At 42.7% G+C, this 24,489-nt stretch overlaps 1 protein-coding gene across 4 annotated transcripts in view; it reads right to left on the bottom strand.

Moving 5' to 3' along the window:
* Window positions 1-24,489, bottom strand: part of OXR1 (oxidation resistance 1) — a 957,024-nt gene that overhangs the window by 31,767 nt on the left and 900,768 nt on the right. For 3 of the 4 annotated variants that reach the window (XM_082257928.1, XM_082257929.1, XM_082257930.1), the window contains 2 exons: window positions 9,143-9,223; window positions 15-140 (listed from right to left, as the gene is read on the bottom strand). In XM_082257928.1, coding sequence (XP_082114054.1) covers window positions 15-140; window positions 9,143-9,223 — 207 coding nt within the window. The remainder of the gene's footprint in view (window positions 1-14; window positions 141-9,142; window positions 9,224-24,489) is intronic. The other variant, XM_082257927.1, reaches the window with a different exon arrangement.

Raw genomic sequence — 24,489 nt, 5'->3', positions numbered from 1 at the left:
TAAGAATAACCCACCTTTTCTATTTGGTCAGTTTGTAGAAGCTGGCTAGGGTCACTGAGGTTAGGTCTGAAAGCTTCGGGCTCCAGGTCAGTCTTGATGCTTGTTGCTTGCTTGGAGTTCACGTCCTCCCTTGTGGTAATCTTTACAAGACAGATGAACAAAGAAGTTAATAGAAGCAGCAGGACACACAAAGATGACTGACTGGCTGAAATCAATGTATTTCAGAGTAATTGCCATGATTGTCTTTCTCTATAGTGAATTCTGAAGGTCCAGAAAAGAACATATTATAATATAGATCAACTTGCTACTGAGAAAATCGCAATTACTGTACAATTTTGGGGCTATATTACTGAAAAGCTTTTTTTTTTCTAATACTTCTTTTTAATGCCACCAGTCTAATAGACCTTATTGATGGGCTTGATCTTACAACTTATAATAACCAATTAAACATGCATTAGAAAATAACCATACTAAATTCTAGGCAGATATAAAAAGACAAAATTACCTGAGTCCAGTATTTATTCCTACCTAATTAAAAATATGTGTTTTTTTTTTTTTTTTTTTTTTTTAATGCAAGCAGTGTTAGTTCATACATCTGGTCTGATACCAGTCTCTTACAGAACCTGTACTGTAGAGCTCAGAGAAAGGCAGCAGTAGCACAAAATTAGCCAGTTAGTTGTGCTGCATGGTAAGGAGCATGCCGAGCAGAGTGACAGGTGAGTCCAGCAGTCTGCTGCTTTTCATTTCACTGTCCAATCACAGGCTTAGGGAAGGTCAAGACCTGTAAGTGTTACTTAACTGCAGCAGAGATAACTTAAGAGCAAAGTTAAAGATGTAATTATTCAGCATTAGTATCTGTTTGTAGATTAGATTACAGATCTGTGTAGAAATTAATTCTATGTAATATCGGTGGATAGTCCAGGTGCATATGTGTGGAATAGAGGTCAGTCATGTACAATGTACTCTGAAATACAATACATTAAGTAGGAGATTTTTCACACTGCATGCAATGAACGTATGGACTCCATGCCTAAAGAATGCCCACTCCTTGCTACAAATCCTAACAGTGTGACAATAGTACAACTCTCTTGTTGGATTTTTTATTTTAAACACAGTCAGCACTGTAAAGCTATGAAAGTGAAAAACTCCATGAAGCACGAAGAAATAGAACATAAATTCAACACAAACAGCTAACAACCTGGAATGTATGCAGATCTTCGCTGAAAAGAAATTCAACAAAAGGAAAACAAATACAACAAAAAGGAAATATATCTTAAAATTAAAAAAAAAAAAAAAGATATTTGAATGTCCAATATCAGCTTACAGTAACTTAGATGCCCCTTTCATGGATAATATGGGAAACCTATATTTTAATTATGCACATACGCTTTAAAACTAAAGGAACTGTGTCTGTGGCTCAAACAAATTTAGGGATTATATGTATGGGCTCTGAAAGTCTTAGGCTCCATGTACACGGGAAGTTGTAAATGGCCTTTTTGGAGCAGTTGGGTGTTTTTTTTCAGAAGCCCCTGAACCCACCTACATGTTATCTTATCGGTCCATGTACACAGGGTCGTTTACAGTCATTTGCAGGCAGTTGAGTTCAGGGACGTTTTTTGGAACGCAATTATTTGCGTTCGAACTTGTGTTTCCCGGCGTTTCAAACGCAAAAACGGGACCGAAAGCGATGAAGTACGTTATACGTTTTTTTTTTTTTTTCTTCCATTCAAAATCAATGGTTCCCTATGGGAGCCTATTGATTTGAATGGAAGTCACACCGCAAGTCGGATCAGGATGATCCGAGTTGCGGCGCGACTTGCGCTGTGAGAATCTTGAGCGGGAACTCCACACCTAAAAAATGGGAAAAAAACTTCGGGTCTGGTATGGAATTTGAGGGTAGCCCAGTGCCGAAAAAACGGTGTGGGGTCCCCCCAAAATCCATACCAGACACTTATCCGAGCACGCAGCCCGGTAGGGCAGGAAGGGGGAGGGGATGAGCGAGTGGTCCCACCCCCCCCGGACCATACCAGGCCACATGCCCTCAACATGGGGGGGTGTTGGTGCTTTGGAGCAGGGGGAGCTCTGCACCCCCCACCTCAAAGCACCTTGCCCTCATGTTGATGGGGACAAGGGCCTCATCCCTACAACCCTGGCCGGTGGTTGTGGGGTTCTGCGGGCAGGGGGCTCATCGGAATCTGGAAGCCCCCTTTAACAAGGGGGCCCCCGAGATCCCGGACCCCCTCCCCATGTGAATGGGTATGGGGTACATTCACCCCATAAAAGGCAGTGTATGTAAATGACAGGAGACGTTTTGGAAAGTTTATTAAAAATCTTCATCCGGACTTCTCCGCTCTGGTTTTCTCCCTCTCCACTCTTCTTGTCTTCTGCTCTTTTGCTGTCCGCTCTTCTGCTGTCCAATCTTCTGCTCTTTTGCCCTTGGCTCTTCTTCTTTTCGGTCCTCCTCCGACGCTGTCCCCGGTGATTATAGCGGTCTCTGCAGCTTGTTATATAGACATTAGGGGTGAGGCCTCCCGATGAAGTAATCCGGAGGCCCCGCCCCCTCATGCCACAGATGACGTCATCTGTGACATGAGGGGGTGGGGTCTGCTGATGACGTCATCTGGCGACCACGCCCACAGTGGCTATATAACAAGCTGCAGAGACCGGAGACCGGCATAATCACCGGGGACAGCGCCGGAGGAGGAGGACCGGAGGAAGAAGAGGAGCCAAGGGAAAAAGAGCAGAAGATTGGACAGCAGAAGAGCGGACAGCAAAAGAGCAGAAGACAAGAAGAGAGGAGAGGGAGAAGTCTGGATGAAGATTTTTAATAAACTTTCCAAAACGTCTCCTGTCGTTATTTACATACACTGCCTTTTATGGGGTGAATGGGTATGGGTACAATGTACCCCATACCCATTCACATCGGGAGGGGGTCCGGGATCTGGGGGGCCCCCCTTGTTAAAGGGGGCTTCCAGATTCTGATGAGCCCCCTGCCCGCAGACCCCCACAACCACCGGCCAGGGTTGTGGGGATGAGGCCCTTGTCCCCATCAACATGGGGGCAAGGTGCTTTGAGGTGGGGGGTGCAGAGCTCCCCCTGCCCCAAAGCACCAACACCCCCCCATGTTGAGGGCGTGTGGCCTGGTATGGTCCGGGGGGTGGGGCCGCTTGCTTGTCCCCTCCCCCTTCCTGCCCTACCGGGCTGCATGCTCGGATAAGGGTCTGGTATGGATTTTGGGGGGGACCACACTCCGTTTTTTTCCCATTTTTGGCGTGGAGTTCCCCCTCAAGATTCTCACAGCGCAAGTCGCGCCGCAAGTCGGATCATCCTGATCCGACTTGCGGTGCGACTTCCATTCAAATCAATAGGCTCCCATAGGGAACCAATGATTTTGAATGGAGGCAGAAAAAACGCTACTAAAAGCAACGTGGCCAAACGTGCAATAACGCAAATGGAAAAAGGTACTGAAAGCACGTTTAACAGCTGCTTTTTCCCTTCGTCAGAACTAGCTTTGCAGCACGTTTTTCCTAATGTCCCGTGTACATGGAGCCTTAGTTATGCTTCGGCTTTGCTCTCCTCACCCGAAATGGCAGCTGGGACACAGGGGGGGCAATCTGTCTATGAATTGGACATTCTTACTATGAGCTAGTATGTCAAAGGGCCTACCTACCCCAAGTATTTGCCAGTGGGGTAACGGAGGCTTCAGGGTTCCAAAAGCTAGCCAGTTATAAGCCAACTTTTTCCTGCAAAAGCCATTTTTAGGTTGAGCCCCTAAGCAATAAAAACTGGTTTAGCCTCCAAACGTTTTAAGTGCATTGGGAAATCACTTATACTAAGATAGATAGCATGCTTAATTAACTTTAGTTTTAATGACCAGCATTCTCCAAGCCTGAGAAGCTAGTAAGTTTGAGGGCTATTCATAGATCTCAAATATTTTGGTAATTTTCATATTTTATAAAGATTTCTAGGTATATTTATGTAGAATATGAAATCGATATTTTATTTGCTTTAAATGCCTTTTTCACCTTTTGTAAAAATAAATTACTGAGGTCAAGGCATCCCAGTGGTGTAAAACACATTGTCAATGTCATACTTGTAGGCCAAGCTCTGCTTCCCCAGAGCCTGGCCAAAAAACGACCATCCTAACAGATTCTGTCCTGTTTGGGAACAGAAGCCGGGATGGCTTGAGCGTTGAGCATACTCTCAGCATCATCATATGAACTGGTGCTCTTCTTGGTCAGGATGGACAATGTTTTTTTTTATATTAGTGGGGCCCCTTGACTGCACAGAATTTTTTAAAGGTGAACTTGGCCTTTAAAATATAATTTATAAAAGAGGGCAAATGTGTACAAGAATTCAGCTGGTATAACAGCACTTGATAGATAAAGACACTGCTTTGTAGTACAAGGAGCGGATCCAGATCCTTGCATCTTCGTGATTTTCAGGAAACTGGGAGTTACAAAAGGCACCAGCTGCTAGTAAGCTCTGTGGTTGTAGCTCGTTGATGGGGGATACAGTTCTGTTCTTTACTTTTAACATGGCAGGAAGCCATTTTTTCCTACAGGTGTGGTCACACTGTAAATTAGTAACCTAGCAACAGTCCAATTGGTTCTACTTCCTATATATTTTTTTATTGTAGTTTAAACCATTGGTCGAAGACATTCCAACAGAGTATATTCAACATGAGGCTGTACAATCTGTAAAGTAGTAACGTAGCAACAGACCAAAAGGTTAAATTTCCTATATGTTTAATGTAGTCTGAACAATTGGTCAAAAGCATTCCAGTAGAGTATATTCAACATTAGAGAGAGTGAAATCTGAAAAACAGTAGCTTGTATGTTTTTGTCCCCCTTGTTCTTGCCGTATAAAAGCCTCTCTCAACCTTTTTTCCCAACAGAACCCTTGAAATTATTTTCAGGTTTTGGGGAATCCCTGCTAAAAAATCAATTCATTGGGGGAAAGCGAAAATGCCTCTTATTTTGTTGGCCAGTGGAAAGAATGCCCCCTTACCAGAGATGTATAGTAACTAAGTAGAACTACTTCACTACTGTACTTGGGTATCTGTACTTTCCTAGAGTAGAATTTTTTTCTCCTACTTCCACTTTTACTTCACTACATTTTTTCGATATTTTTTTTTTTGTGCTGCATAGTTACTCGTTATAATTATAAAAATTACCACTGCCAGAACAGTAGATGGCAGGTTTCATGAAGCTCAAAACGTGTATTATCAGCGCATACGAAAATAAATGCTACTGTATAAATAAAAGCTGCATTTGAAATAAAAAACAATATGATGTTCAAACTTTTGACTTCTTTCTTTAATAACTACATAACACAGTACTTGTACTTTTACTTTCAGTACTTGAGTAGCAAAATTTTTTAAAAAAACTACTTGTAATACTTAAGTACAAAAAATGTTGAATACTTTAGTACTTCTACTCAAGTCACTTTTTGATCGAGCACTTCCACTTCTACTCAAGTCACTTTTTGATCGAGCACTTGTACTTTTACTCAAGTATGGGTTGAGTACTTTATACAACTCTGCCCCTTACATTGGTGGTCAGAATGCCACCTTACTAGAGAGCTAAAAGAATCATTGGTATGCAGCTGGCCTTGCCAAGTGGTGCTGACCCAGAACTACGCAAGTGCTATCAACATAGAGGTCAATTAGCCACTTCAAGGAACTTCTAGCAATCTCTAGAGAAACCCTAGGGTTCTACATAGCCCTGGTTGAGAATGGCTGTCATATAAGCTTAAGGCAGACTAGAGATGGAGTTTGAAACAAATATCAGGATACACTACACACAGTAAACACTTGTAAAACTGATGAGGTCTACTCAGTTAATCATGCAATCTGCGGTCAAGACCACTGGAGAGAGCATATTTAAACAATTACTGAAAGACAACCCTCATGGTGTGAGCTGGAGCCATCATGGTATTGTTCCACTGCGTCAACATTTCATCTTGCCCCAAGTCTGACACATACAAGTATCCACCTCTATTTTTGCTCCACAGGGTTGCAGCACACGGAATATTTGTAAACTATATACCACCCAGTAAGATGAAGGCCCCCTTTTTATAATGGCCGATCTGAGAAAGGTGGATAGAGGTGGAGGCAATTTATTACACACCCTGCTGCAAAAAATATGATGTGAAGCAACAGGCTGTCAATATACACAGATTGACACATTTTGAATGTGGGAAGCGTCTATGGGAAGGAGAGACTGGGAAAGCGTGCAACTTCCTGACCAGCAATGACCTTTGTTAAGAGACTGAGTTGCACTCATTGATTGCTCTGTAAATATAAAATCAAAAAAAGTGTCAGGAAAAAAATCTGACATGCAAGTATGACCCAGAAACTAAAATTCCGCATGGAAATATGGCATTTAGGATTTGTTGAGCACTATCTACAAAAACACAAACAATAGTGATCTCATTAATACAATACTTGCTGCAATTTTACCAATATCTACTTCTACAAGAGCAAAAAGGTGATTTACATTGTCCTTGCACTCCTCATACAGTGCAGCAGGATTGTCCGTACACATGGTTGGTCATTTCAATTAACACAAATGCAATGACAGTCAGCACACCAGAAAAACACACACTTCAGGAACAGAGTCAGCAGAATCAGCTCAACTGTGAAAGCATTTGTGCTGTGCGCACTGAGTACCATGATCCAGCAAAAGACACAGAATGATGAATTGTTGCTTAAATGTAGAACAGAATAAGGTTGTTTAGGGTTTGCTTTCATCAGTCGGCAATTGAAATTATAAAGAAAATAAAATAAAATGATCAAATGACCCAAACGTCACAAGTGAAAATGAGACGTAAGAGACACAATTTTGGACATATTAAAAAAAAAAAAAAAAAGAAACATAAAATAGAGACAAACCAACACACAGAGAAAAGTTGTCATCACCGCAAAAGCAAAAATAAGAGACAGATAAAGAAAGATACAACCATTTAGCTTTTCTAAAAGAGCCCCCAGCCAGCTAAGCTGTGCTGAATATTTCAAGGTGTGCGAGATAGTGTGTATTAATGGGCCAGTAAACTTCAATTACCTAAAAGAGCAACCCATAACAGGTATACATGTAAAAGTTTAAGAATGAAAGTTGGCTTTAATAATGCAAGTTGGCTAGACAGCAAATGGCACATTTTACTTGTTTTCTAGGTTTTGCTCGCCCCTTGGCCACTAACCCAAAAAAACACAGCTCAGCTGATATGCAGGAACTGTTCACAGATAGCTAGACAAAAACTTCAGAAAATTATTGGAACTCCGAAATAAAATATTTTGGTGACGCATCACTTTGTTGCACAGCTGGCCGTCTGATATTCCCATTGGCAGAATGGTGTTGCGCTTCATCCCTCTCCAAAGCTGGACTGGAGGTAGCATTTGGACAAAATTGAACAACTGGCAGCATTTCGCTACACAGAAAACTTTACAGGGAGTCTAATAAAATCAATACATGGACCTTGCCTGTGAAAATGATAGCTCTATGACTGCCATACTGATTCTCTTGGTTTGGGTCTACCATCTTAACTGGATGCATACCATTCCAAGGTCATGACTCAACTAGCAAAAAGGCCAAGGGTCAGCATGGAAGCCAGGAAACTAGCAGGCAGTCCTTTAAACATTTTATCTATGTTTCTAAAGCTAGGAAGGCTGATATGCAGATAAGTTGACCTCCTAAACCATAAATTCTACCCTCCAGAACATTTCAGGGATGCTTGGTGGTCCTGTCAGGAGGCTGGCTGAAGCAAGTAAGGTAAGATCTAATACTTTGTTACCAGTGCCTACTGTACCTTAATTTTTACTCCATTGCAGGCCTACTCAAAGTATGTTTCAAAGAAAGAATTGCTGTAGGTTTGGAAATTGGGAAGAATTTAGGCTTATTCATAGAGTGATTAAGTATATTTATATAGAGTCATGTTTGGACCTTCGCCTTCGTCCTTTTTTGTTTGTGTTTCAGTGTTAGATTAACCTCCCTGGCGGTATGATTCTTTCGGATTTTAGGTGCTGAAAGCGGTACCATTATTTTGCATGTAATTCTTGTGAAGGAGCAGCCCAAACCAACTGTATACATCTATTATATATATATATATATATATATATATATATACACACACACACACACACATAAAAAGTACAGTAAAACTGCAGGAAAGGGCACTGGGGGGCAAACTAATGTGATTTTTTTTTTATTTTGAACTGTATCAGTGTGTTTGGTGTGTTTTACATTTGAATTTGCCGCCGGTTCCACCCCCCTACGAACGTCACGTCGCAGGAGACGGAAGCCGGGGCATGGAGAGGATCGGGAGGAAGAACCGCCGCTAGACACCGCCGGGACATATCGCTGGATCCGGTGACAAGGTAAGTAACCTTGCTTACAGGATCCAGCGATGCTTCTGGCGGTACCCCGAGTGTGGCTCGGGGTTACCGCTTTTGGCTCTGAAATTTAACCCCGAGCCACGCTCGGGAATACCGCTAAGAAGGTTAAATTTTCTTCTGGGCAGATTATGTTCTTAAAGTTTACTTTTCTTAAGTGTTAAGCAGGCCTGCAGAGAAGGTTGGTCTGGGTTCCAATTTAGAGGGAGTCCTTTGCGTTTATACTGTTTGCATACAGGTTAAGGAATCTTACTGTATTGATTGTATCCTAACCACTTAACAACAATTTTATTTTGTTATTACATGTCTATGGATTGAGATATGTGCCTGACCTAAAGAATTTAAAAAAAGGGAAAAAAAAGTAGAAAAAGAAAAAAATAATTGCTTTTCGTTAAAATACATTGACAATATGTAATGCAAATTGTAGTTAGTGGTGGTTTTCTTTTACTCAACTGTCAAGAAAGCCGAGCAGAATTAGAAACTTTTTGGACAGTAAAACAGTTCCTATATACAGGTTTTACCTGTGCATTAAGCCATTTGCCTGAAGTTTTGCTTTAAATATCTTAGATCCTCTAACAAACCTTTACATCTATATCCATGCATGTATTTGTTTTATCCAAGCCAACTTGCGTTATATTTAGTGACCCATTAAAGCCTACACTATCCTGCAGAAGCTGTTCTAGGTCTCACTAAAGGACACTATGACGCAAGAGGTGGCTTTCCTGGAAATGGGGTAACTACTGAAGAGGGCACCTTGAGACGTCTGCAGAGAGTGCGCAGTTCTTCAGTATTTAGGGCATCGATCCTGCGGTGGTACTCAGCCACTGACACTACCTGAATATGGAGACAGGAAGACAATAATTCTACTAATAGCAGAGGAAGGAAACAACAAAAGAAAGTTAGAAAAAAAGCAACAGAAGCAAGACACGGAGAAAAGAAACTGCAACATAATGTCTGAGGAATGGTTAACATTTATAATACTGTATTAACGATGAATGCCAGACCATTCATGCAAAGAAACCAGTTTCTGGCGTTTGTGGACATTTCACAAAATCTGCTGAACTGCTGTTTCTGGGAATGAAAAATTGTATCACAAGGATAAGACATATAACAGTCTCCAAAAAGTAGACATATGTTAGAAGAAACCAGTTAATTAAAGACAAAAAACAATAATGTAATGATGTTGCAAACCTTTACAAAAGTATATATAAAAAGTCTATAAAAATACACACAAAATAAAACATTTGGGAACACCTGACCATCAAATTCACAATGCACCAAAGGACTACGTTCAGAGGTTTCCACTGAAAGATAATATGATTGCTACAAAAGACATCTGTGCACTTCTGACCTTGTGGTAACAGTTTTGAGGAGGTTGAGAAGGCCTTCTCAGTCCTGGGGGGGGGGGGGTGCCCATATGCACAAAGCCAGCTCCATAAAGACGGTTGGGTTGATTTACTAAAACTGGAGAGTGCAAAATCTGGTGCAGCTCTGCATGGTAGTCAGCTCCAGGTGTTTTTGTCTAAAGCCTAGTACACACGTAACGAATATCCGCCGACCGGTCGTCCGTCTTTTGTCCAGAGTTGTGTTTTGTTGGTCGGAATGTGCTCTAGACTGCACTGGACTTTTGTCGACCCACAGAATTATACTTCAGAAGTGATGTCATGTGCTGGTTTGCTTTCTTTGTGTTCTTTCTTCTCTGAGCATGCCCAGTCTTGCTCATAAGATTTTTCCCTGTCGAAATCTGTACTGACTGCACGAAAATCGGACGTGTTTTGACGGTGGACAAAAATTTTATAGCCTGCACACCAGATTTTTTTCAGCCGAAAAGTCGGAGTCGGTTGTCGGAAGCATCATACTAACAAGCCGAAAATTGGCGGATCGGTCGGACGAAAATTCCCTGCCGATTTTCGACGCGTGTGTACGAGGCTTAAGCTTAACTGAACAAGCTGAAGTTTGGCTCTGATTGGCTACCATGTAGAGCTGCACCAGATTGTGAACTCTCCAGTTTTAGTAATCAGTCCCATGGTTTCATGTGGTTGGTGTGGAAAACTCACAGAGCTCTGACTTTAGTCTACTGAAAAGTTATGGGGTGAATTAGAATGGCAATTGTAATTCAGGTCTTCTTGCCCAACATCTCAAATGGGCACAAATTCTCACCAACACCATCTTTAAGGAGGGTGCCCCAACTTTATATTAAATACGATAAGTTTTGGAATAGGATGTCCAAAAGCGGATATATGTATGATGGTCAGGTGTTGACAAAAGTTTGGGCACATAGTGTATACATTTTAAAAGCATATTTCCAGCATAACTGGCATTTTAATTAATCTCAGAAAAACTAAAAGGTGTTTAGTACTTCACCTACAGTTTTATTCAGCCATTCCTGACACTCTTGATAAATAACCAACAGATAATTAATTCCTATCCTGCAGAATACAGCTTCTTACATCTGCACCCCATCCTGTCTTCATTGTTTTGATTATTCCTGCATGCTGGTGGGCGGGCAGCCCAAACTTACAGCATCTATTTTGCCCTCATCCTGAAAAGGTTAAGAGGAGAAGAATCTCCCTGATAAATTCTCTTACACACCAGGAAAAAAAATATTGATGGTCCTTGACTTTTATAGCATTTGAAAGGTTTAAATCAAATGGTGGACATGGCTTTCAAAGAAGGGGTTCCTTGTGTGTCCCAGTGAGTTAAGCCAGCCATAGACTGTTCGAATCTCAGCTGGTTCAGCAGGGATCAGCCAAGATTCAAACCACATATGGGCAGGCTGATTGTACCAAGTTGATCACAACCAGCCTGTCAGATCTTTCATGCGATTATTGCCAGCAGCTGTTTTAGCTACTAGCAATAATCACCGAAGGAGCCACATGGGAGAACAGAGGATCCTCCTAAGACTATGGCATGTTCCTTCATCCTTTACCATTAGGAAACTCGGCCAGGACAGCTCCCCACACATGTTTTTCTTTCCTGCAACCAAATCGCACCATCTATGGCTGGCTATCAAAAAGTTTGGTCACCATCAAACCCACTTATCCACAGGAACAAAAAATTTTTCAGACCGTACAATGGGTGTGACTAAGTAGGCCATGCATGGCCCACTCCATAACATGGCCCATCCATAACAGTAAGTTTCTTCCCAGACCAATCCCTGGATTATCACTCTGTAGCCAGGCAGAAGCTATTTTGAATACAAATTTAAGCGAATAAAATGGTAATGCATTTACATGGGGTTGATTAAAAAAACAAAAATTCTGGTACTGCCTTTTAAGGCATTTTCTAGATGGATACAGATCAGCTTTAATGGAAATCCCCATTGTCAGATTCTTAGGTTGCCAACTAGTTCGGAAGCAGTGAACCACCAGCTACAGCACTAGTATCCAGCCCCAGAACCAGACAATTGGAGATTATATCTAGGTGTTCTTAGACACAAAAATGTGCTTCCTGCTTTTTATGTTCCTGGCATTACCAGGCTGAAGAACTCTACCAAAGTCTCAAAAGATGGACCCTCTATCTCTGCCATATTTTACTGCATTGGCAATTCTGTAAAAATTCTGAAAAAAAATAATGAAGCTCCCTAGGCAATGTCCTGTCAGAGCCCTATTCTTCAGCATCCATCATAAACCATTTATTAGTATAGAAGATATTACCTTTTTAAGCATGACCAGTATTAACAAGCTCAGGCATGACAAGTGAATTCCTCGTTTGGTGAAAGGAAAGTTACAGCTGAGACAGAGGAACAAAGCCCCATAGTCACATGAGCCAGAAAAACTCAGTGACACTGCAGGGAAGGAGCCACATGGGAGAACATAGAGGATCCTCCTAAGACTATGGCATGTTCCTTCATCCTTCACCATTAGGAAACTGAGCAGCAAGACAGTAAACAAAATGATTACTATGGTGTGGAAAAAAATATTTATTATATATCTTTTCATGTGACAACACTGAAGAAATGACACTTTGCTACAATGTAAAGTAGTGAGTGTACGGCTCGTATAACAAACAGTGTCAATTTGCTGTCCCCTCAAAATAACTCAACACACAGCCATTAATGTCAAAACCGCTGGCAACAAAAGTGAGTACATCCATGAGTGAAAATGTCCAAATTGGGCCCAATTAGCCACTTTCCCTCCCTGGTGTCATGTGATTTGTTAGTGTTACAAGGTCTCAGGTGTGAATGGGGAGCAGGTGTGTTAAATGTGGTGTTATCGCTCTCTCATACTGGTCCCTGGAAGTTCAACATGGCACCTCGTGGCAAAGGCACCTCCTCAAAGATCTCGGAGGATCTGAAAAAAAAAAAAATTGTTGCTCTACATAAAGATGGCATAGTTTGCCAAGACCCTTAAACTGAGCTGCAGCACTGTGGCCAAGACCATACAGCGGTTTAACAGGACAAATTCCATTCAGAACAGGCCGTACACCATGGTCGACCAAAGAAGTTGAGTGCACGTGCTCAGCGTCATATCCAGAGGTTGTCTTTGGGAAATAGACGTCTTATTTACATTGTAGCAAAGTGTTATTTCTTCAGTGTTGTCACACGAAAAGATATAATATTTAAAAAATGTGAGGGGTGTACTCACTTTTGTGATATACTGTGTGTGTGTGTGTGTGTGTGTGTGTGTGTGTGTGTGTGTGTGTGTGTGTATGTATATATATATATATATATATATATATATATATATATATATATATATATATATATATATATATATATATATATATATATATACACACACACACATATACACACACACACATATACATACACATACATACATACATATCAATCTTTTTGTAATATATAGTTTGCTTTTTTAGGAGGATCTGTCATTTTGTATGCAGTGATAGATGTGCACTGTAGCATAGGTACTTAGGCCAAGTGGTTAGGGTTTCTTTATCCTGTGAATGGGAGAAAGTTTTGAAAACTCCTGGAGACACAAGATAATACAAGTCTTGTATCTTGCCAAAGACAAAAGAAAGTTATTTGCACTAAACACCCTCAAACTGGTTTCATAATAGTGAGCTAAATCATAGGAACCTGCAATCATAAGCATGAATGCTGGAGAATGCACGCTAAACTGTGCATATAACTTCTAAAGAATTTGAAAGGTTTTTAAAAAATTAAAAGGAAATGCAAATGGTACAATGAAGAATAATTAACATATATAACATACATACAAGGACATACAAAACATAACAGAAAGTTGGCTTATTTCATACAAGAGTAGCAAAATTCTACATAAAAAGTTTATCAATGACAAGCTCCAGGGCTAAAAACCTGGTCCTGTCTTCTCTACCATGTGACTCAATGGTGTGGAACATGTATGTTGCCAGTGATACCAGAACTCCCATTATCCATGCTTGTTCCAGGCCAGTGTTTCACTAGGCAGTGGGATAAAGATATCAGCTCATCTTTAAAAGACACAATGAAAGCTACACATTTCTGTCTTCATGAACACTATGTAGTATAGTTCCAGCCCAAGGGAAAGGATACAACTCTCCGAAAGGTAATCGTAATTACCTGTGCCCCGTCTGGAAAATTTCCCTTCACTTTCTGTCCTGGTGACCACTAACACTTAAACATAAAGTGAGGAGAAATTTCTCCAGCAGAGACACTGGGGTTGATTTAGGCCCTTTTCACACTTGTACGACCTGAACTTTGCAGTGGCTTGAAGCAATGCCTGTGTAATCTTGAGGTCTATCGACCTCAAGTCGCATCAAAGTTGGACCAAAAGTAGTGCATGGAATACTTTGAAGTTGCACAAAAATGAATGGTACCAATGGGATACGACTTGTCCTGCGACTTTGCAGTCCCAAGTCACAGGACAAGTCGCATAAGTGTGAAAGGGGCCTTACTAAAACTGGAAAGTGCAACATCTGGTGCAGCCACGCATGGTAGCCAATCAGCTTCCAACTTTAGCTTTTTCAATTAAGCTTTGACATAAACTGGAAGCGTATTGGTTTCTATGCAGAGCTTCACCAGGATGCACTCTCCAGTTTTAGTAAATCAACCCCACTAATAGCCGTGCACCATATTCTGCTAAACTTCTCTAGACTTACTGACCACTGGGACAAGAAGAAGCGAGGAGAGAACTCTCCACTGGAAACATTTAGCCTTGAACCCTCTTCCCAACTTCTCCAGCTTTAGTGACCCCTGGGGACAAGAAGTGAAGAGAGAACTTTCCAGTGGTGACATTTAGCCTTCCCTCAATTTCTTAAATTCCTCAGTCTAACAACTGGAACAGGAAGAGAGGGTAAAATCTGAAAGAGGTTTGACTTCTTCACAAAGAAACCCGTTTTTGTCTGGGTTTACTTTTTAAGGATCCTTGTACAGTATTTCTTTAGGCAGATATACCACAACAAAGGCAAAAAACACAACTTTATCCATCTAACAAAATAAAATGTGCCACAGCTTGCAACACTGCACCTCATTCAGAGTGTATCTGGAAAAAAAGTATAGCATTTGTTTATTTTATATTTTTTTAATGCAGAGCCACAGAAGGCAAACTAAACCACATGCTTCCAATGCCAAGTCCTACTCCAGCTGCCTAGCTTGTATATGTACTGGGGAGGGGGTCATGATCATGCTGACCAGCGACTAAAGGCCAACCTGACAAAGACTCCATCGCAGTCTTGCTCTCAGATTAGGGAAGCCCCCCATTAGAACATCACTGAGAATACTGGAGGATGTACACAAGGCACCAACATTTTAGTGGCCATTTAGCTGGAAGAATGTGTCTGAAGGATCACAGGTACACACTCAAATTTATGACTATCTGCTAGAGATTTTTTTTTTCCTGTATTGGCACAAAAATTAACTAGGTGCCCTCTTGGTTGCTGTGGGATGTTACTGCTCCCCTTACCTCTGCATTGGCTATAGTGTGTTGGACATCCTTAAGAGATAATACAGAGGTGAGGTGAGGTGAGCAGGTAGGGTACTCTTACCCAGCATTTAGAATAGACCTGGATATAAAGGTTAAGTGTGGTGTTTTTTAAATTTTAGAGAAATAATAAAAAAAAAAAAAAAAAACATATACACATACATATATACACACTCACATATATACGCACAAACTTTTTTGTTTTCTTCCCCCTAGTATAATTACTCTTAAAGGAACTGTATAGTCCTGCCATGCCCAGAATTGTGGCACACCAAATGACTGATAGCATCTGCTAAAAGGTAGCAAAATCTGGTTGAATAAAATATTTTGCCAAATGTGTCTCATGTCAAATACATTTCAATTTCAATGGAGAAATTCTAGCGATAAATGCAGCATAACATGGGATTTTTGACTTACCGTAAAATGCATTTCTCTGATGTTCATTGATGTACACAGCTTCTGGTATTCTTAACCATTGGGTTATACTGCCCCTACAGGAGTACGACACTAGGCAGAAAAAAAATATTCTAGCTACATCCATGGGCAGTCCCAGTGGGTATGCTCCCTCTCTCTGGTATAGCCACTCAGTTTTGTTACAAGCAGTGTCAGGAGAATAACTCCACAGAGGGGTTGGTGCTGTGTCTGTCAATGAACATCAGAGAAATGGATTTTACGGTAAGTCAAAAATCCCATTTTCTCCTTTGTTCATTGACGATCACATCTTCTGGTATTCTTAACTATTGGGGCATCCCAAAGCAGTGTTAAACATGAGGGGTGGGGAACAGCAAAAAGATGCCAACACATCCACTTTATAGAACTTTGTAGAAAGTGCACCGACGACCAGGTGGCCGCCTTACAAACCTGCGTCACTGACGCTTGATGACGGAAGGCCCAGGAGGCACAAAGCACCCTAGGAGAGTGCGCCTTCACAAGGAAAGGAGGAACCTGACCCCTAATGGAATAGGCCTGAACCCCCGTCTCTCTAATCTATCTAGAAATGGTCGCAGAGGAAGTGGGCAACCCTTTACGAGGTTCATCCGTGAGCACAAATAGAGAGTCCTGAAAAACACTCTGTAGCTGCCAGGTACACCTTAACTGGCCGGACCACATCCAAGGCATGCAAGACAATTTCCTTCAGATGTTTAAGCCTGGGAAGGCAACACAATGTCTTAAATTAAAATGAAAATCAGAGACCACCTTAGGAAGGAAAGACGGACAGGGGCGAAGCACAACCATATCCCTGTGAATCACCAGATAAGGTGAACAGGATAACGCTGCCAGGTCCGACACCCTGAGCGCAGAGGTGAGAGCCCCCAAAAAATCCACCTTCTGGAACAGCGTAAGCAAAGGAAACTCCAAAGGATTCTCAAAGAGAGACTGCTGGAGAACCAAAATAGCCAAATTGTGGTCCCAAGGTGGCAAAGGACACCACACTGGAGGGACCAAGTGCCGAACACCCTGAAGAGAGATATGCACCAGAGCTGTAGCCACGGGTCGTTGGAAGAAGACCGGCAAAGCCGACACCTGGCCCTTGATAGTACTCAAGGCTAACTTCTGTTCAGCCCCCCCTGAAGGAAGGTCAAGATCTGAGCCACCAAAAAAGAGCGAGGAGGAACCCCAAGGGATTCACAAAACGCAATGTACATCTTCCACGTACGATGGTAGATGTTCCAAAAGTAGATTTCCTAGCTTTTAACAGCATAGGAATCACAGATTCAGAAAGTGTATCCTTCAGCACCTGGCTTTCAACAGCCAAGCCGTCAAAACCAGCGTCTGTAAAGCAGGCTGGAAGATTGGCCCTTGGGACAGCAGATCCTCCCTGAGGGGAAGCCTCCAAGGAAACATCGGCAACCAGCCGCATTAAGTAGGCTTACCAGGCCCCTAGAGGCCAGTCCAGGGCCACTAAAATTACCAGAATTCCCCTTCTGCCTCGATCCTGTTGAAGTCTTGGCAGAAGCTTGAGAGGAGGGAAGGTGTAAATCAGACAATACTGACCCCACTGGGCCATCACCACACGTCTGTGGCATCCGCCGAAGGCACCCGTGACCGAGCCATGTACATATGTACCTTTCTGCTGAGCCGAGACGCCAACAGATCCACCTCGGGGGTGACCCACCGGAGACACAACTGACGAAACACTTCCGCATGAAGAGACCATTCCCTCTGGTCGAACGCCTGGCAACTGAGGTAACCTACCTGTCAATGTTCCACTCTGGGAAAGTGAACCGTGGAGAAGGCTGGAACGAAACGTTCTGCCCACCTGAGAATGCCAGGTACCTTTACGGTAAGACAAAAATCCAATTTTCTCTATCGTTCATTGACGGATGCAGTCTCTGTTCTTCAAAGCAGTAGGGACGTCCCAAAGCAGTGCCATAAAACATGAGGGGTGGGAACAGCAGTAAATAGTTCCCCAAGGCTGAACCACAGCCAACCAGACAACATAGGACTCATCAGAACAACAAGATGAGACCCACCTGAAAAACATTAAACACGTTGGAGTGAAACCAAAACACCATTAAATGGCAGCCAAATGAGGCATCTGCAGATGCCAGCACATTCACCGTATAAAACTTTGCGAAGGTATGAACAGTCGACCAGGTAGCTGCCTTGCAAACCTGAATCACAGATGCCTGATGGCGAAAAGCCCAGGAAGCTCTAAGCGTCCGAGTAGAATGTGCCTTCACATAAAAGGAGGAACCGGACCATTAATTGAATAAGCCTGCACAACCGTTCATCTGATCAATCTGGAAATAGTCGCAGCAGACGCAGGCAGCCCTTTCTTTGGTCCATCCGTGAGAACAAAAAACAAATCTGACTTTCGAAAAGACTTCGTAGTCGCCAAGTACACCCCGATTGCCCTAACCACATCCAAAGTATGCAGTGCAAATTCCTTAGGATGCTTAGGCTTAGGACACAAGGAGGGTAACAAAATGTCCTCATTTAAATGGAAACTGAAAACCACCTTCGCAAAGAAGGAAGAATCCGGGTGAAGCACCACTTTATCCCTGTGAACCACCAGATAGGGAGAATGACAGGACAATGACAGGACAACGCCGGGCTACAGGAAAATGGTGGCCCCGCGCGGCCTGTGGAGCTTCTGGGGACCCTCGAGGGGACCCCCCCAGCCCCCTGGACAGGATCGACAGGATGGGGGCCCCCGCAGGATCGATCATCCGGTCGCCGCCCCCCCCCCTCCCCGCCCTTACCGTTGGCCTAACGCCTGGTCCCAACCCCCGGGGGTAGGTTCAAGTGCCCCATAGCCCCAGTAAGTGAGGGAGGGGAAGGGCGGACAGGAAAAAAAGGGGGGTGCGTGACAGGACAGAGGTGAAACCCAGGGGTCTGACCGTCCTAAGGAGGGGCCCGTGTCCACCCCAAAAGCCACCAGGGGAGAGGGGGGGGGGAAATTACTCACCATACCTGGAACAGGCGGGTATCATCTCTTGACAGAACTCCTCTCCACTGAAGTGGGAGGGCTGTCGGCCAATAGGAATGCTGCGACTTGGGCCTAGACCCGGTTGTGTGCGACCTGGTGAGGCGTTTAACTCGCAGGGCCAGTCCCCGGCCGGTGGGACTATGTCGCGGCCGACCTAGTGCGGAGCAAGGGTCTGTGCGTGCTTGCTAGCCTGCTGGGGTGACCACTGGATCTATATATCCAGCCTGTCGCCCAGATCCAGCTTAGTTGCTTGTAGATCTCACAGGAAAAAAATCCGGAGAAAAACTAACTAGAAAAAAAAAACTAAGTAGAAAATAACTTTTTGCCAGGACTACAGATCCCAGCAAGGAGCTATGTCCTTACTGCTGACTAGGCAGATTAAAACTGACATTCTATAGCAGAAAGAAGGGATATACCCCCCCCTGGGACTGCCCATAGGCGTAGCCAGAACTTTTTTTCCGCCTAGTGTCCTACTTCTGTAGGGGGCAGTATAACCCTACTTCTATGAAGAACAGAGACTGCGTCCGTCAATGAACGATAAAAAAAAATGAACTAAATCGGTTTCTCTATCAAACTTTGATAGCAATACACAAACCAAATATGAAACTGGTAAAACACACTTTGGGGATACTGCCTTGCAGCAGTATTGCCCCAGCATTTATCTTGACGTGCATCCCCTTTATCTGACTGCCCTAAGATTAGAAATCCTTGTAGTTATTGTTACTATTTTTCTGTGTTCCTTGGTACCAGCTCCGCCCTCTAAACCAAAGCCACTGCAGCTCAAACCACAGGACCATAAGGGAAATGTGTTTTGGCACAGTCATTTGACCCAAATGCTTCCTTACCCAGAAACCCTGTTAGTAACCTGATAAATCTGAGCAAATGGGGTAAAGTGTAAGTCCAGATAAAACCTAACTAACGCTAAATCTGCTCTCTGCCACATTCTAACCCTAATCTATCTAACCCGGCGAAGCAAAATAAAAAATAAATAAATAAATAAAAAAATAAAATCTCTATACTTCCCTTTTCTGCATGCGATCCGATCTGGTCTCCAGCAGCAGAAGCTGTGTGCAGGAGAGGACCAACAACAGCTGTGAAATGCCTGGGAAGTGACGTCACCCATAGAGTTACTATAGGGACCTCCGTTGTCGGCTGCCTCTCCTGCACCCATCTCCACACTGAAGCCACCGCTGACAGCTGTTGCTGGGACCGGACTAGATTGGCTGCAAAATAGGTAAGTACAGCGATTTTTGCTTTACAGGGTTAGATAGATTAGGTTTAAAATGGGGGAAATTGCTTGGTGCCTCGGGCCAAGAAGTGGGGTGGGACTTTTACGGGCAAGTGAGTTACATACAATTTATAAAAGATAATCAAAAATATTTATTTATGTACAATGTTAGGATACATTTATTTGTACTTATATCCAGTGCATAGGTGTTTGGGTTATAGACCCAAAGTGTGTTTAGAGGAAGGTAAAGTTTTGGAAAAATATCCGTGACATAGGTGAAAAAGGGTGACTTTTGTTTTTGGACGTTTGTTCTCTGTTTTTTCCAGGCTTGTTGCTTGGAAAAATCTGTTCACAGAGATCCAACTATGGGTCCAAAGCGTGTTTATCCAACGCGTTTCGGCTACTGGGTAGCCTTTTTCAAGGATTATATGGTTATCACCAGTTCTGTGGAAGTAGTGATAAATATTATTTTTATCCTTTATATATATTTATTAGTATATTTATTGTTTATTTATTAGTATATACATACTTTCTCTGTCTATTCTTGCGAGCCTCTTTGTGTCTGGATGAGTTCGCAGCAGAAACCACTATGGTGCAGCCTGAGGGATATATATATATATGTATACATTATATATAATGTATTTAGTAAGTTTCTATAGGTTTGAATTATATGTCTGACAACTTACTATATGGTTGTCTTCCAATGTTCTTACGGTTATTGAGTGCAGGGGTTGGTATCCTATTCTTTTGCTGAATAGATCTAAGGATACATGTATGTAATATCAATGATTGTATCGGGTATAGGAGTAGGTTTTTTGGTTGGTTTCTAAGGTACTTACAATCAAAGTAGCCTGTTTCACCTTAATATAGATGTTTTGGATGTTTTTTCTTTTTTCTTTGGTGTAAGGTACTGAAAAATATTCCCAGATCTTTTGTAAGAATACTTGTATATATATACGTATTTGTACATGCACATATACAGGCATAAGCATATAGGCTTACTCTTATGTAGTAGATATGTGATCAAGGGGTGAAAAAGCCTTTGTCCTCCCGTACAATCATTGAAAGCATAGTAGTCATAGGTATTCAGTTTGGTAGACTTTCTGTTGTAAAATAAAGTACAGTACATAAGGTCCAATAAGCTTGTAAGTGCAAGTTTATTTGTGGGTGACTTGTGATATTTACAGTGGATGGTGTATCATCCTTTGAAAAAACTTACTATTTTTGGGTGGTTTGTTCCTCGTGCTGCTGTTCTGTCTTCTCCAGTCCCTTCAGTGTGAAGGAGTGGAGAGACGCTGGTTCCCCGGCCTTATAAAGCCCGTCGCGCAGGCGCCGTAGGTCCCGCACGTACTAGGCTTCTTGCGCAATAGACGCGATCTCCGGTTACTGCGCATGCGCCCGAGGGTGCGCGCGCATCTGGTGGTCCGTCTTCGCGTATTGGCCGCCGACACGGAGAGGAGGAACCAAGATCTCCAGAGGGGGGATCTTGTTGAGGGAGATGGTTTGTCCCAGAGTTCCATCTTAACCCCTGGCTATCCAGGGGTTTACCGTGCCGGGTGCGATTTGACCAGGCGGGTGGGAGGCTCAGAGTGGTGACAGAGTGCAAATATATGGTCAAGAAGAAGTCATAAATAGTCATATTTATACAAAAGTAATAATAGATAATATAGTCAAACGATCTTCAGTTTAGTTTTAACAGCAGTTTAAAAATATATTCATTCTCTGGTTTGTATGGGGGGCGATCAGACTTATGGTGTATTCTGGGAAGCGAATAAGAGGGGTATGGGAAGGAAGGGGAAGGGGGGAATTGGGGAAAGGGGGGGGGAAAGAGAGAAAGGGAGGGGGGAGGGGAGGGAAGGGGAAAGAAAAGGGGGTTTCTTGTTATTAAATGACAGTTAAAAGTTTAATGTTCCTATATATATTTCTTATATATAGGAGATTTGGTTTGGATAGGAACATTTGCAATTATGGTATCCTGTAAGGTGGATATCACATTGTCAACAACAGCTGTGAAATGCCTGGGAAGTGACGTCACCCATAGAGTTACTATAGGGACCTCCGTTGTCGGCTGCCTCTCCTGCACCCATCTCCACACTGAAGCCACCGCTGACAGCTGTTGCTGGGACCGGACTAGATTGGCTGCAAAATAGGTAAGTACAGCGATTTTTGCTTTACAGGGTTAGATAGATTAGGTTTAGAATGTGGCAGAGAGCAGGTTTTAGTGTTAGTTAGGTTTTGCCTGAACTTCTATAAAGTACTAAAGCAACAGTAAACTGAGTGGACGCTCTGACCTGACTTTCGTATAGTTGCAATATTTTCTGTATAGTAATACCGGTTCATTATTAAAATGTGCTACCTACAGGAGTTCCTAAAGAGTAAATTCACTTTTGTTGAGAAAAAAAAAAAAACACATTCCCCTCTGGGTGAACTATGTACAATGCAAGGATTTTAACAAACTTTGTTGCAGATTACCACCTTTTGTTATTCTGAAGAAATAACTGTATGTTTCTCTGTGTCCATGTGGGAAAGTTATTCTAATGGGAGTGGTTTCATAATTATCAATCAGCTGCGGGGCACTAATGATGAAAGCTGCTGGGTCTGCATCCCTTTAGACGTGTTTCTATTGGGAGTATCTCACCAAAAATGACATTTTTGTTGCAGGGGATGCCAGAAATCTGACTTTTATCTTAGTGAAGACCTCTGGGAAAATCAGTAAGCCAATCACAAGCAGCAAATAATGTTTCTAGGGGACATTGTGTACACATTCTGTCTACAGAACACCTCCAGGTAGCCATATTGCATTGCATTGTGGTTGCAGATTAAAAAGGAAAGGTCATTTTTATTAACATATAATTACAATATGACTTGCGTCGCAATAGTATACGCTAGATTATTTTTTCTCTTTGCTATTTCTTTCCCCCCATGAAAATGGAGTTACCTTTTAAAGTAGAAGAAAGAGCAGTTTGTGCAGCCCTTTACAAAATGGGAGACAGAACAGTTGCAATACAATTCAAGGCAAGAGTGGTAAGCAGTAGCCCTGCCCTTTAGAGCTTATAATCTAACAGGGAGGGGCAAGTGATGAGTTGATGGAGAAAGTTCAGTTCATTGAAGATGAAGAGATAGGCTTCCCTGAACAGAAGAGGTTTCAGGGACCATCTAGAGTTGGAAAGAGTAGGAAATATCTGGGCAGATCGAGGTAGGAAGTTCCAGAGAGACACTGGTAAAATCTTGGAGCCGAGCATGGCAGGAGGAGACAAGGAAACTACAGAGCAGGAGGTCTTGGTAGGAGCAAAGATGACAGTTTTGCTGACATTTGGAGATGAGGTTGCTGATATAGCTTTGAGCAAAGTTGAATTTGTTTGCCAATCCCTCCACTGGCTTCTGATTGCCCAACACTGAATGGTAGAGGAGTATTATGATCACATATACACTGTTCAAAAAAATGAAAGGAACACTTTGAAAACATATCAGATCTCAATGGAGGAAAAATATCCTGCTGCATATCTATACTGATATGAACTGGGCAATGTGTTAGGAACGAAAGGATGCCACATTGTTTTAATAAAAATGAAAATTATCACCCTACAGAGGGCTGAATTTAAAGACATTGTGAAAATCAAAGTGAAAAATGATGCAGCAGGCTAGTCCATTTTTCTGAAATTTCGTTGCAGCAACTCAAAATGGTCCTCAGTAGTTTCTATGGCCCTCACCTGCTTGTATGCATGCCTGACAATGTCGGGGCATGCTGATAATGAGACAACGGATGGTGTCCTGGGGTATTTCCTCCCAGATCTGGACTAGGGCATCACTGAGCTCCTGAACAGACTAAGGTGAAACCTGGTGGCGGCGGATGGACCATAACATAATGTCCCAGAGGTGTTCTATTGGATTTAGGTCAGGCGAGCGTGGGGGCCATTCAATGGTATCAATTCCTTCATCTTCCAGGAACTGGCTGCATAGTCTCGCCACATAAGGTTGGGAATTGTCATGCCACAGGAGGAACCCAAGACCATTGCACCAGCGTAGGATCTGATAGCAGGTCCAAGGATTTCATCTCGATACCTAATGGAAGTCAGGGTGCCATTGTCTAGCCTGTAGAGGTCTGTGCGTCCCTCCATGGATATGCCTCCCAGACCATCACTGACCCACCACCAAACCAGTTGTGCTGAACGATGTTACAGGCGGCATAACATTTTCCATGGCTTCTCCAGACCCTTTCATGTATGTCACATGTGCTCAGGGTGAACCCGCTCTCATCTGTGAAAAGCACAGGGCGCCAGTGGTGGACCTGCAAATTCTGATGTTCAATGCAAAATGCCAATCGAGCGCCACGGTTCCGGACAATGAGCACAGGGCCGCTAGAGGACATCAGGCCCTCAGGCCACCCTCAAAGTCTGTTTCTGATTGTTTAGTCAGACATTCACACCAGTGACCTGCTGGAGGTCATTTTGTAGAGCTCTGGCAGTGCTCATCCTGTTCCTCCTTGCACAAAGAAGCAGATAACTGTCCTGCTAATGGGTTTAAGGACCTTAACAACCCCCCTTTGCTACCT

The sequence above is a fragment of the Pelophylax lessonae genome, assembly GCF_965119305.1.
Source record: "Pelophylax lessonae genome assembly, chromosome: 5".
Lineage (NCBI taxonomy): Eukaryota > Metazoa > Chordata > Amphibia > Anura > Ranidae > Pelophylax > Pelophylax lessonae.
Note: the sequence above shows the minus strand (reverse complement) of the source record. Positions and strands in the feature narration are given on the sequence as shown.